General features: G+C 41.8%; 1 protein-coding gene across 1 annotated transcript in view; it reads left to right on the top strand.

Annotated features, from left to right (window-relative positions):
• The first annotated feature begins 703 nt into the window (after nt 1–703).
• The window catches only part of ARID1A (AT-rich interaction domain 1A), a 105,389-nt gene continuing 91,910 nt past the window's right edge, over nt 704–14,182 (top strand). Inside the window, exon 1 of the mRNA XM_065576976.1 lies at nt 704–733. Within this exon, the coding sequence (XP_065433048.1) occupies nt 704–733 (30 nt within the window). The remainder of the gene's footprint in view (nt 734–14,182) is intronic.

Below are 14,182 nucleotides of genomic sequence, written 5' to 3'. Positions count from 1 at the left end.
GAATCTCCTCTGTCCTTTTCTAGACACAGACTGAGCCATTAGACAACTGGGCACTTTCACAGTGTGATGGTCTCTTCCTTGGGCCATAGGATAGGACTACTTCTTCAGGTTCCTCTGTGCTACCAAATGAGATGGTGCTGCTCTTCTGAGCAGTTGAGTGGCTGGGGAGCAGCAGCTCCTGTTTGCCCCAGGTCCTGCTAGTTGCACTAGCCCTTCAACATGTAGCTGACAGCACAATGTATGTACAGGCAGCCTGCAGCACAGCAATTCGTTCTTTGGGCTTCCTGGGAGTCATCAACCTTAGCCCAGCAGCTCTGCCTGCCTCCATCACATCCCAACATCTCTTCTATTTCATCACAATCATTGGCTTCCCCTTCTGCTTGCTTCCACCAGTGCCTTGCTTCCTTCCCAATTCTTTCACTTTCCCTCTCTGCCAAGATATGCAGGGGTGGAAGGCTGGTCACAAAGGGGTATCTGTAGAATGACAGGTTAGATGGCCATGTGTGTATGGGGAGCGAGAGTGGATGCTGGGTGTCAGTGATCAAATCGATCCAGTTCACTGCAGTTTGGCAAATCAATACTTTTTTTTCCCCTGAAGGTTATCATCTTGTGCTCCAGAATATAAACTTTAACTCTTATGATTGCACCAATCAACTTAAAAATGTGGCCTGAGGAGGATGCAGTGATGTTTGCCTGAGTCTGCATGCAGCCTGAAACAATGACTCTGAGAGAGGTATGAATTACTTCTATTATTTTAAAGTGGTTATTATCTCTGAAGTACAATGACAAATTAAATGTCAACATTAATTATTTCACTGCTGATCGAGGCTTGCTAGAAAGAAGAGGGAGAATCATATCGTGAAGATCTACTGTAAGTAAAGTCTCGTTTGGATAAATCTCAGTTTGTGAAGGAACTTTGGAGAATACGAATATGTTTGTTTCCAGTTTCACCCTTGTTGGGGTTGTACAAAAAAGAAATAGAGAGGTTGGAACAAAAGATTGAGGATAAGGAAGTAGAGAAAAGGAAGGAGAATTTGAGAGACTTTTATGAGATCATGTGGACTAGAAAGCAAAGGAGGAAGAGAGGAGTGTGAAAGGGAAAAAAGAAAAGGAGGGAGTCCACAAACTGGTTGGAGGAGAATTTGAAGGGGAACCATTATTAAACACTGCAGAAAAGTTAGACTTAACAAATGCAGACACTGGAAAAGATAAAGGAAAAAGACACCAACAGTGGAGTGAAAGTTAAAAATGGAATGAAGGAAGTAAACTGAGAAGAGAGAACAAAAGCAAGGGAAATGTATTATTTTTTTATAAAACATTACCAAAAAAAAAGAATATATTTTAAAATAAGTTGTTACGAAACATTATAAAATATATATGTTTTTATTAGTGATTATATTTTAAGCATGTGAGTACCCCAATTGAATGGTTTTGCAGAGGGGCCCAATCTTACAACACAAGTCTGGGCCACTGTAAAGGTGTTGCTTGGGCTTCTTGTGTTCTGCCATTCCAGCTCTGTTCTTCACCACCAGCAAACAAAACAAGGAAAGGGGATATCCCTGGTAGTTCCTTTCCTTCATCTCTCTTTTAATTAGGGTATCAGCTTTTACTGATACTAGAGGTTGGAAGATGGAACAAGGATTTTTGTTCCCTGAGAACCTTTATTTCTGCCTCCTACAGTATAGGGCATAGATAACTAACATGTCTCTTAGCAAAAGTTGTCTGTGATGGCCAGGGAAATTTGTTCATGTTTTAAAATTCTTGTTGCCATAATGTAAATGAAATCTTAGAGTAAGAGAATCTTGCAAATTTGTCCGTTTTCCTACTTACAATCAAGACAGATGAACACACCTAAATCAAGATACTTCAAAACAGAAAGTCTTTAGGACACACTTGATAAGACTCCCTCATTGAGGCTTAGTCTTTTTTGTTTGATTTTAAACTGTTTGCCATTGTGAAATGGCTCTAGGGCTTCAGCCAATCAAGACACAATCCAGTCTCTATTTTCCCACAGTTCCATAGTATTTATTTGACTTGTTCAATTGTAACAGTTACTTTCTTTTAATTTTCCAACTTTGAGAGCACAGTTTAACTCATTTTTTTGCATTTATTTTGTGCACTCATTGTTTGATCACCTTGAATGACATACATTTTACTACTTGTGTGGTGTTTTTCTCTTTCCATAATATTTTTAACCATGTCAATAGCACTAAGGTTAATTTTCTCTGTGAGCTGTTCTATAAAAGGCAGGAGGCAGAGGAAGTGGTGTGTACAGATGGTAGTATTGTTGGTGCAAATAAGCAAAGAAAAGACTGTCCAGCCACTGGTGCATTGATCTGAGTTCTTTCCTTCTTAACACAGGGTCATTGCTTTTCTTCCCCCCTGCCAACATCCCCCTCCCCCATGCTTTGGTAGAGTATTAATTGGGATAACTTCTAGCTATTTTATAGGGTAGCAGACTTACTTCATAGACCTCCATTGATCAGAGCTACACTTGCAGGATGAAAAAAGGGAAAGCTTCTGATTTCTTGTTTTGTTTAATTTCTCAAAGCTATATGAAATGTGAATTTTTAGAAACAGCAATTGTTACCATGTTCCAAGTGATGCTTGTGCATAAATGTGAAAGTGAGCTGCTGTTATCATTCAAACTGCAGTTCTAAACGAAGCCAACCTCTCCAGCCAACCTTCCCAAACCCCTAAATAACACTCCACTAACATAATGCTCTGTGTCTTCCATTTAACATTGTTATCCTGTTATTGATAACCCTCTTTGCTCGCCACTCAATGTCCTGATATGAGTAGAAATTAAAGGACTATATCTGCACCAAGGAAACTATTAGGATGCATGCACCAGCCTTCTGTAACCCTATGGAGAGACCACAAGAAGGTTTTCTTATTTTTTTAAGAAAGAGCATATATATATATATAATCTTAGCACTTATATAACATTTTACCCATTTAAAGTTCTTTACAGACATTTAATTTACCCTAACATATCTGTGAGGATAACTGTAATTGTTCCCATTTTACAGATGATGAAACAGAAATAGAGAAATTAAATAACTTTTCCACAGCCACAGAGAACATCTGTGAAAAATCACATTAGAAATCAACCTCCCTGGCTTCTAGTCCTGAGCGGAGACCATGTGACTAAATCATGCCTCTTTTTTGCATTTTAAACAAGGACTAGTGCAGATAAAGTTTTGGGAACAGTACCATTGAGCCAAGGAAATCAATATACAGAGTAAGTTAACTTGGAGTTCTGGTGAACTTCTCAGCTCCCCACAACACAATGATTGCAATGAGCTCTTTCAACTTACTTTCCCTAACATTGTGGGCATCTTTTAATTGTTCCTCCCTCTTCTGGCCTCCTCCACTAATTCAGTATTCACATTATGTTGCTTTCTCTCTGTTTTCAGGTCTTCCAGGACTAACTTGACTCACCACCGGGACACTCCAAGTCTCTCTCTCTCTCTGCTAACCTAGACCATTCCAGCCAGTCTGATTTCTTTCAGCTCAGTTGCTGCTTGATTCCACTGTGTTCTTCCAGGGATTTTGCAGACTCTTTCTACTCTGCCTTGATGTCTTGATCATGTTAGCTTCCCCAGTATTTATGTTTTCATACCTCCCTCTTCAGACCATCTCCTATCTCCTGCTTTGCTCATATCTGAAATGTAGCAAAAATACTCTCAGTAACATCAGACTTTTCCCTCCAATATTTTCTTTCATTTTAATGTTTATTTTTTCTGTCAGAACAAAGCAGATTAAAATCCTTGTGTATCTAGAAAAGGGTGGATTCTTAATCATTCAGGGAACAATTTCATAAAGAGCTTCAAATGGTCCTTTTTTTATCAGGGAAAGCTCATTCCAAGACAAACCAGTGGGGTGCTTTTGGGCAACCTGCGTGTCCCAAACAACTTTAGGTTTTGACTTATGAATGAACAATGAACTATCATGTTGTTGGAATAGCTGAAAGAGAACAGTCTTATTGTCCACAAAAAAGTATAATTGTTCCCATTTTACAGATGATGAGACTGAGGTAGATAAGTAACTTTTGCATAGTCATAGATAGAATATGTACAATTCAGAATATTAGTCTTATCTGCCAGAAGTATGATACCGAGGCAGATCACCCAGACTTAGACTGGAGCTACAAGAGAACAAGTGTTCGGGAAAGCTGCTGAAAAGGCAAAAATATTAAAGTAAAAACTGAAACTTCAAAAAGAGATTAAAAGGGTCATAAAAGAGGCCCTAAAGAAAAGCAAGAAAATTACAGGAGAAGATTTGCAAGTAGGTGGAAGCAGCTATGGCAAAGGCTTGTATCTATTTGGTTGCAAGTATTGACAAATTCTGCAAAGTACAAAGCTAATATAGTTAGAATAGGAAAAGCAGGAGAGAACATGATTTAGCTGCAGCAGAGTAGAGCTGGTACTTACACACTCTATGGAAGAAAATGTAAGAAGTTACTTGAAAATACTGAGTGAACTGGAGCAAATATTAAACAAAACTGGAAGAGAGACTTAGTCACATGATTCTCATTGTCTTGGAGAGTCTACTGTAAGATGTTCCATGATGTCTAAAAGAACCTGAGTGAAGGGCTGCAGGTCCCAAAAAAACATGTAATACTTGAAGTGTGTCTTACAAAGGCAAGGAAACATGTTTGGAGATGAAAGCGTAGCCTGACTGTCTCATCTTGGTAGCTTAGTATTATGGCGGTAATAAGAAAGCATTAAAATTGGCAAGTCAATTGGAAAGCAAAGCTTTATGCAGAGATCAAGCAGCCAAACTCTAAAACATGTATATATGGTAAGGCCAGGGATAGGGGAGGGTATTGAGTGAGTGCTACACAGGAACCTATTCAAAATGTGTTTAACAGAAAACTCAGTGAAACAGCAATCCAAAGTTGTTGTCTGGGTTAACTGTAGCAGAAGACAAATCGAAAGAGGCATTTTGTGTAGAACTGGTGTATGGACTGTTGGCTTCAAGAAACCCCACTGAAAATGTCATGGTTGGAAAAGAGAAGAAAGAGATGACTCTGGGTAGATCACAACATACTACATTTGGAGAACTTCCAAATGGGTCTCAGAGCCAAGTCCTTTGAAGGGAATACAAGAGAGAAACTGGCAACTATTGGTCATTTTTGAATAAGGTATGGAGGTTGTAATATGCATTGATTTATTTCTTGTTTGAAAACATTTTAATTTGGTAAAAATACTAATATAAAATAGGGTACAAGTTTTAGGTGTGAGAAACCAGAATTACAATATAAGGGGTCTTACAGAGTTCAGCAATAGAGCAATAATCCTGTTACTCTGAAACTTTTCCACTCTGTTGCTATTCAAACAGTGGCACAATGACTCTGGTGATGTCCTTTTAAAAAAAAAAAATGGAAAGGTCCAAAGACAGAGCAGTGACAGCTGCTGGACCACCTTGAGTAGGACAGAAGTGAGCAGGCAGGGAGAATATATAGATGAGGTGACAGGCACAATGGATCAGTGCTGGCTACATATGAAGCAACATGCTCTGCAATCATTGAGGGCGCTGTCAGTGGTCAGATTGCTGTTAGTGGAAGTGGAATTCTATGAGAAGTGCAGCTGCAAAAGACAAATGAGTAATAATGAAACAAGTATGTTGGGAGGGGTTTCAAGGCAGAGATGCCCTCCTATGTATTTGTTTAGCAGTTAGCACAATGGGACTCTGATTTTGACTGTGGGTTTGGGGACTTATGCAATACAAATAATAAAATATTTATAAAACTGAGAGTTAACTGTGATGTATAACCTTATAGTGGAAAGGAATTTATGCATATGCCTGGTGGGAAGATCACTCTTCTGGTGAACATTATTTGTGGGAGAAGAGAAGTGGGGACTGGGGATTAGCAAAAACTGGCATTCATCCACTTCCAATCTTCCCTAAACCATTCTGGCATATCCTCTGAAAATGTGTAAGATCAGCAGTAAATATATACCCTACATTTTCTTGTATTGAGTAAATTCTTGTTTCTCTAAGTCTGCAGTTAGTACTGTAGATAATCACCTTTTCCCAAATCCATTTCTGCCTCCACAGAAATTAGATAGTTAAGAAATGTGGTGTGAGGGTTTGAAGGCAGTGGTTTTCTCAACTTGTGGTCCAATGAGCACACAGCTGCGGCCCATGTGACATCCTCAGGGCCATGCAGGTTGTGTGTGTGTGTGTGTGTGTGTGTCACATAACACATAGAGAGCTGCATATGTGCCCCACAATGGTAAATAGGTTTAGAACCACTGAGGTCAAAGCTACAATTAGCAGAATAAAGAACAGTGGATTTTCCATTCTTTGTTACAAACAATAATTAAGGTGTGACCTCCATGCATGAACACAGCCAGTTCACAACACATCAAGCCCTTTCCCTACAGTTGATAACGGGTGGGCTTGCCCGCTTCTGGATCCTGCTCATACACTGGTAGTGTCTTTATTTTGATAGTGATCGATCTTTTGTCCTTCTTTCAATCTCATACCTTCACAGAGATCTTATTCCATAGTCTAGTCTGCACGAAAGTCTTCTCCTAACACTGTGTTTCTCAAACTGGGCAAAGAGGATTCCTTAGGGCATTCCACTGTCTTTTCTGAGTGATACAAGAAAACACAGTGGAGGAAATGCAACAAAAGAATTCCCTCGTCTTTTCTTGTTGTGTTGATTCTGACTTAAGTCTCTAAAATAAAAATAGTCTCCTCTGAATATTCAAGACATGATTCTACTTTTACTGAACATGAAGTGAAAAATACCAAGCAAGAAATTTTTGCTGTTGGAATATTCTTTAAGACTGCATTATCCTCTTACACTCACCAATTTCCTTCACACCCCACTTTCCCCAAGAAAATTATGATGATGGGGAAACTCCACACACCTCTTTTATATGTTCGTTAGGGACCCCTAATATTTTGTTTTCTATGAGACAGTTTGGAAAACCTTACACTAGAACAAGATTTTTTTCCGCCAGCACTTCTGTATAGAAGTGTGGGATTCTTTATGTGACATTGCACGTGCACAGATTTGACTAGAGCAAGGATCACTGCTTAGTTCTCCAAGTACAGTCTGACACAGAGAATTTGCTGAGCTTGCATTCCGGGCCAGGTCAACCTACATACTACTCACCCTGTGAATTTCATGCTTCTTTACACTCTTGTGACCTGGATGAATTTTGCAGGGAATGGAGCAGTGCACTGTTTTCTTGTATGAGACTCTTTAAGTTTTGGTCATGCAATCTTAAATCAGCCCCTTGTGATACATTAGGTTGTCACATATTATTTTTTCCAATGGACCCTGCCTTGTTCATTGCACCAAATCAGTAGTTATTAAATATTTTATTTACCTTCTTGATTCAGTGTGGGGCCCCATACTTTATTGCATACAATTCAAACCCTGCAATGAATCTAGAATTATGAATTTCCTCATAGACTTTCTGTGGTTCTCATCACTATAGCATCTGACTGCTTTACAAATGTTAATTAAATGTATCTTCACAACAGGCCTGTGAGGTATTATCCTCATTTTACAGAGATTAAGGACAAAATTAACAAAAGTGTCCACTAATTTTTGGCTGCCAAATTTGAGAAACCTAGGGACCAATTTTTCATAATAGCATTTTTATACCACTTTATATGTTCAAAGCACAGTTCTTTTTTACTTCAGTTGCAGTTGTCAGTGCTCGACACTTCTGCAGATCAGGCTCCTGATGTCTGAGATGTGCTTGTCCAACATCTCAGAGTAATTCTGTGACAGAGGCATGGATAGGATCCACTTGTCCAGTGAGGTACTCAGTTGCCTTAACCACAAGACTATCCTTTCTCTTTATTCAGTCCCCTGCTTTCTTCACTACACATCTGACTTCTGGGCAAATGAAGCAGAGTTCCTACAGACAACAGTCTCATTCTCTGTGCACCATCCATCTTGTGCTTGATTTTGCAACCTTCATGTCTTATCACAGTTTTTATTGTATATAATTCATATGTTTTAATAAAGAAAACTGAAAAAACATAAATGTAATAATGTGGAACAGTATTGTCCCCCACAAGTTTGGAGGTGGGCCACGCACAGGGTATATGGAACAGAATCAGATAATTTTGCTGCCAGTCTCTAACAAGCCTTTGCTAAGCATGAGCAAATGGCAATTTTCAGAAGCTTTTAATTCAGCCAAATTTAGGTGGATTTTCACAAGAATACCAAAAAGTATATTTGACCGGTTCCTCATTCTTGCAAATGGCTGAACCATTTTTATTGAAACTTAGAAGTAATAATAATAATCAGCGGGAGGCAACCACTTTGCATGGAAAATTTCAGCCTCAGCAGCTGAAGTTTGGCAAAATTATAAGCAACTGAAAACAGGGTCTTATAATGGAAATGTTAGGTAACCTTAATTATAGGTGTAGCTGCCAGTTTCACCTATAATTACAGTATCGCCTAGAGGGTCTCACCTGAAATTTGGGGCCCCTTTGTGGTAGGCACTAGGACACAACAAACGCATTGTAAAAGGTGGAGAGTTTACAATCTTCTAAACAGACAAGACAAGACAAAGATGGGAGAGTCTGAGCCAGGAGTAGACCCTGTTATGCTAACTGCCAATCCAGTACCTGTCACTAGAGTCCATGCTGCTTCTCAAGGAAATGATCACAGCAGAGGGTCCCTATCTAAAACAACGTGAAAGACAAAGAGGAAGGTTCTACAGTTGCTGTTGACTTTATTGACTATATTTTTTTAATAGAGAGGGTAGCTCCAGGTTTTATGGTGGAAGGAAATGGCCATGTTATCAGAAATTAGAGATGGAAAAGACTGATTTAATGCAGCCAGACTATCTCCCTGACAATGCTGGAATCTGTTGTCTTCAACAGAATCCATTATCAAACATTCCACAGTGTCAGTGATAACAAACCAGTAGCTAAAAACTTGTGCTATTGCACGGGTATAATTTGTAAAGTTATGTGTGGCCAAAACAAACAAACAAACAATAATCTAAAAATGACTGAGACCTTAAAAAAAATTGGATGGTATAAGACTGTGAATCCCAGTTATGATTGAACCTGGTGATAGTCTAAACAAAAACCTCTTGTAGCTGTTCCCATTGCTTCACGCTGACTCTCACATTCTAGGATTCAGAATGATGCTTGGGATTATCGTGTATGCTGGTGGCAAATGAGGGGGTCTGTTCAGGGGTGAAAGTAACTTAAAGGACTTACCGGTATGCCGTGTGGCCAGGCTCCTGGGCAAGGTGGGGGGTGGCTCTGGGCCCCTTGAAGGGGTGGGGCCTCGGGCAGAATGGGCAGGGCTGGGGCCAGACTCTCCCAGCCAGCCCTTCAGCGCTGCCCAGCCCGTGCCGCTCGGAGCTCCAGTGGCGATTTAAAGGCCTGGGACTCTGGTCACTGCCGGAAGCCCCAGGCCTTTTAAATCACCGGGCCCTGGAGCAGCTGCCCCGTTTGCCCCCTCCCCCCCATCCCCCCGTGAGCAGCCCTGCTGGTATAGTGCGTAAAGCGCTTTAACGTCGGCTGTGTACCAACCCATATTGGTGGCCACTTTCTTACCGGTATGCCGTACCTGCTTACTTTCACCTCTGGGTCTGTTGTGTTATTTATGTAAGGATTCACAGAACTAGAACCCAGGTTTGCAGACCCTGGGACAGCTGCTGTTCTGACATTGCCACTGGGAAGTTATGCAGAGCTACCTCCAAGGAGCATTGTGAAGATTAGGTGTTGCAGGATGTAGTGCCCAAAGGGACCATGGCAACAGCTCCTGTGGTTTTCTGATTGGCCCATGCTCTCTATTTAACCCTGGAGGGTGGCCCAGGAAGTTGTCTGGGTAACCAGTGGCTTGCTGTGACTTTACCCCTCACCTCACTTTCTGATCTCCGGTCTGACCCCAGCTGACTTTGACCCTGACTTGTGCCTGCTGATCCTGGCTCTAGCAATTACTCTGATCCCTGCTTGCTGACTGCTGCCCTTGACTTGTGGATGCCAGCCCAGCTGTGACTACTAAGTTAAATTGCTTACACCCTGGTCCTGTGTAGTTTGCCCAGACCACTTTTGACCCCCTCTGCAGAAGCCCCTTAGTAGGGATATGGAAGGAGCATGTCTATCGTGACCCACTGTGGTACCGGATCTATAGGAGCTGCTTGTTCAACTCTAAACGAAGAACTATGTGCTGTGGTCCCAAGTGGCACAGCTCCTAGCAGAAAATCAGACACTTTGCACGCAGCTGGCATGATCCCAGGAAGAGAAGGCTGTCCTGACTCGGCCCAGGCATTTATAGTGGAAGACTATGCCTGCATTGGATTCAGAGTCATGGGCCACAGGAAGTGCTGCACCGCTCCGCTTACTACTCCCCAATACTCACCCCTGCTGAATGGAATTGTGAAATATTAGATAGAGAACTGCTTGCAATTAGATCAGCCTTTGAAAAGTGGTGCCTTCACCTCAAGGGAGCCTGAAATCAGGTGCAAGTATTCTCTGACCATAAGAACCTCTAATATGTGCGTAAGACTTGAGCCTTGTACCAAAGACTGCTCAGGTGGGCAATATTCTTCTCTTAGTTATATTTCATCATCATGTATTGCTTGGTAATGAGGAAGCCAATGCCTTATGCTGAAAGGGAAAATACTACCAAGAGGGTGAGGAATCTAACCAAGAATCATCCTGTCTCCTAAAATCTCGCAACTTCCTTAGTGCCACAATACACCAAGATCAGATTGAGCTAATCCGATCTGCTTCACAGGGTAATCTGTTAACCCAGGAAGTGACAGAACAGCCCAAGAAATTGAGACCCAGAACCAAAATGCAAAGTTCCACACAAGACAAGGTCACATAACTTGATGGGCACGTATATGTTCTGTTGGGGTACCCCTGTTTAAAAGTGCTTCACCTCTGCCATGACGCCGCATTGGCGGACCATTTTGGCCACCTTCAGACATTTTGCACAGTTTCCTGTTTCTTCTGGTGACCCCATATATGAACCAAAGTCCAGCACTATGTTGACACTTACGACCTGTGTGCATGCACCAGGATGCCCTGTGCTAAGTCCCTCAGAACTCAAGTACTCTACTCTAGACCCTGGACCTCAATCACCCTTGATTTCATAGTGAACTCCTCGAATCTGACAGCCACACACTGGTCTTGACAGTTGTAGACCAACTGACCAAAATATCACACTTCATCCCTGTGATTGCCTGCCCTCTGCTGAAACAACAGCTCATCTCCTGCTGGTGCATGTTATCAGTCTTCATGGGCTTCCTACCATATCACCTTGGACCAAGGCCCACAGTTTGTCTCACGCTTTGGGCATGAAACTCTCTGGTTACTCTCCACATACCACCCCCAGACAGATGGGCAGACAGAGAAGGTGAACCAAGTACTAGAGCAATACTGAAGATATTTTGTCAACTATCATCAGGATAACTGGTTGTCCCTCCTACCTTATGCTGAGCTCTCATACAACACCACCAACCATACCTCCATGTGGCAAAGTCACTTTTTTTTTTTTTTTTTGCAAATTACAGGTACCACCCTTGCTTTAGACCTGGCCTTGCTGGCAGCCTCCCGGAACCCAGCAGCCACTGACTGGATCCAGTGAATTCATCATATCCATAAGGAGCTTAAGGACCACCTTGAAGATATGAAAAAGGACTACAAGCACTACACAGACTGTCAATGCCAGGAAGACCCAGCTCTAACAGTAGGTGAAAAAGTCTGGCTTGCTGCAAAAGCTTGCTGCTCTGTATGAGCAGACCATTCTAAAAGCTAGACCCAGGGCCGGCTCCAGGCACCAGCGAAGGAAGCAGGTGCTTGTGGCGGCCAATGGAAAGGGGCGGCACTTCCAGGTCTTCGGCGGCAATTCGGCGGCGGGTCCCTCAGTCCCTCTCTTCCTCTTTGAGGTGCCGCCGAAGAGGAAGAGAGGGAGTGAAGGACCTGCCACCAAATTGCTGCAGAAGAATGAAGTGGCTTGATTGAGCTGCTGCTGAAGTGCTGCCGATCGGCTTTATTTATTTATTTATTTCGCTTTGCTGCTTGGGACGGCAAAAGAGCTAGAGCCGGCCCTGCCTAGACCACCAGTTCCTCAGACCATTCCAGATTTGTCAGCAAATCAAATTGTAGCTCCTTCAGATCCCTTAAGATGCACCCTGTCTTTCATGTATCCCTTCTGAAGCCTTACAAGGAAGACCCCTTTCCTGAGTGGTCCCAACAGCTGCCCCTGCTGGTCCAGGTCCAAGGGCATGAGGAATACATAATCCATGATATCCTTGACTCTAAATGCAGAGGGAGAGACTGTACTACCTCAAAGATTGTGAGGGCTATGGTCTGGAAGAGTGCTCCTGGGAACCTGCCTCTGACCTGGTAAAAAGCTTTCATCAAGACCATCCAGACAAACCAGGCCCAGTGCCAACCCAGAGGAAGGATGCGCCTGAAGGGAGTGAATAATATAAGAATCCATACGACTAGAACTCTGGTTTGTGGAGAATGGGATAGCAGCTGTTCCTACATCACCACCCGGAGGCCATGCAGAGCCATATCCAAGGAGCACTGAGGAGACTAGGTGCCACAAGAGGTATTACTCAAAGGGACCATAGCGACAGCATCCTGTGGCCTTCTGATTGGCTCATGCTCACTATTTAACTCTGGAGGGTGCCCCATGAAGTTGTCTGAGCAACATGCAGACTTCTGTCTTGTTGCAACTCCAGACTTCATCTTGCTCTCTGCACCTCCAGTCTCTGTCCTGAGCCTGAATCTGACCCTGACTCTTGCCTCCTGATTCCAGCCTGGTAACTAACTCTGATCTCCAGCTCCGACACCAGCCTTTCTCTAGCCCCGATTCTTGTCTATCGAGCCTGGCTCCAGTGACTTACACTGATTCCTGGTCACTGACTAGTGCCTTGTGGCTGTCCTTGACTTTTGGACACCAGCCCAGCAGTAACCGCTAGGCCAGGCTGCCTATGCCCCAGCCCCTTACAAATTGTGTGGGTGACAGTTGGGCCGCATAATCCACTGTTAGTGCACTCTCTTTTACAACCAATTAAATTGGTGCATACAAATTAACTGTAGAGTTAGAGTGGTGTTTGAGTTATCTCTGATATCACAATTGTCTAGGACTCTTGGCATGGCATCAATACATTTCTTGCTATTGCTATATATTGCATGGGTGTAAATTCAAAATAGTTGAGAACTTAAAAATTGGATGGTAACAAACCATGAAACCGAGTGATGATTCATTCTTGTGATATTCTGAACAAAAAGAGCTCTCAGTCATGCTTGTAGTTGCTTTCATTGCTATACACTGATTCAACAGACATTTTAGGCTTCAGAGTGATACAAAGAGGAATCTTATTATATAGATATTTCTTGTCCCAGAAAACTAATCTTGAAATATCACTGTGATGAATTGTCTGCCATGGCTGTGGATGCATACTGAAGGAGAGCTGATGTTAGGTGACTGTTCCTTATGATTGGACTTTTATAGTTAGTACATGGGGGAGGGAGAGGGAACTTTCATTTATGTCTCAACACAATTCTCTCTTCACTTTGCATGTTTTACAAACATGTTCTGCCCCTGTTTGTTAATTATCAAAGCTATTTGTGAAAAAAGCATACTGTATCATTCAATTTTGATCCGGTATGAAATCCTCTTTTCAAAGGTTTTATTGAGAAGCCTTTTACCTGCCAATAGCTGAGATTGGGTTTTGTTTTTCTTCTGTAACTGCTGATAGCTAGCAATGAATCATTACAACACACTGCAACAGTTGATCACTGACCTCTAAGGAGCTCTTATTCCTCCTGCTGATTCAGGAATTATTTACTATTATTTGTTATACATTGTAAAAGTATCCTAGATTCTTTACAGAATATATAAAAAACATAGTCTTTTTCCTGAAGAATTTACAGTCTAAGAACAGATAAAACATAATAAGCAAATAGACAATAGGAGGGTAGGGGAATGGGAGGATGAGATTTACATCAGTAAGACAAGTGGTTATGTCAGTGATGTCATTAACTGTATCAGTGGAAATCCAGAATCTTGAACTCTGGTCTCTGTAGGTAAGAAAAAAGTGGAAATGATTTTACAATATCTTAGTGTTTTTTTTTAAATGTGTATGTACCTGTAAACTTTGTCTAAATACACCATGAATCTTAAAACGGTGTGTATATAGATACGTATAATATAGCA

The sequence above is a fragment of the Chrysemys picta genome, chromosome 23 (assembly GCF_011386835.1).
Source record: "Chrysemys picta bellii isolate R12L10 chromosome 23, ASM1138683v2, whole genome shotgun sequence".
Lineage (NCBI taxonomy): Eukaryota > Metazoa > Chordata > Testudines > Emydidae > Chrysemys > Chrysemys picta.
Note: the sequence above shows the minus strand (reverse complement) of the source record. Positions and strands in the feature narration are given on the sequence as shown.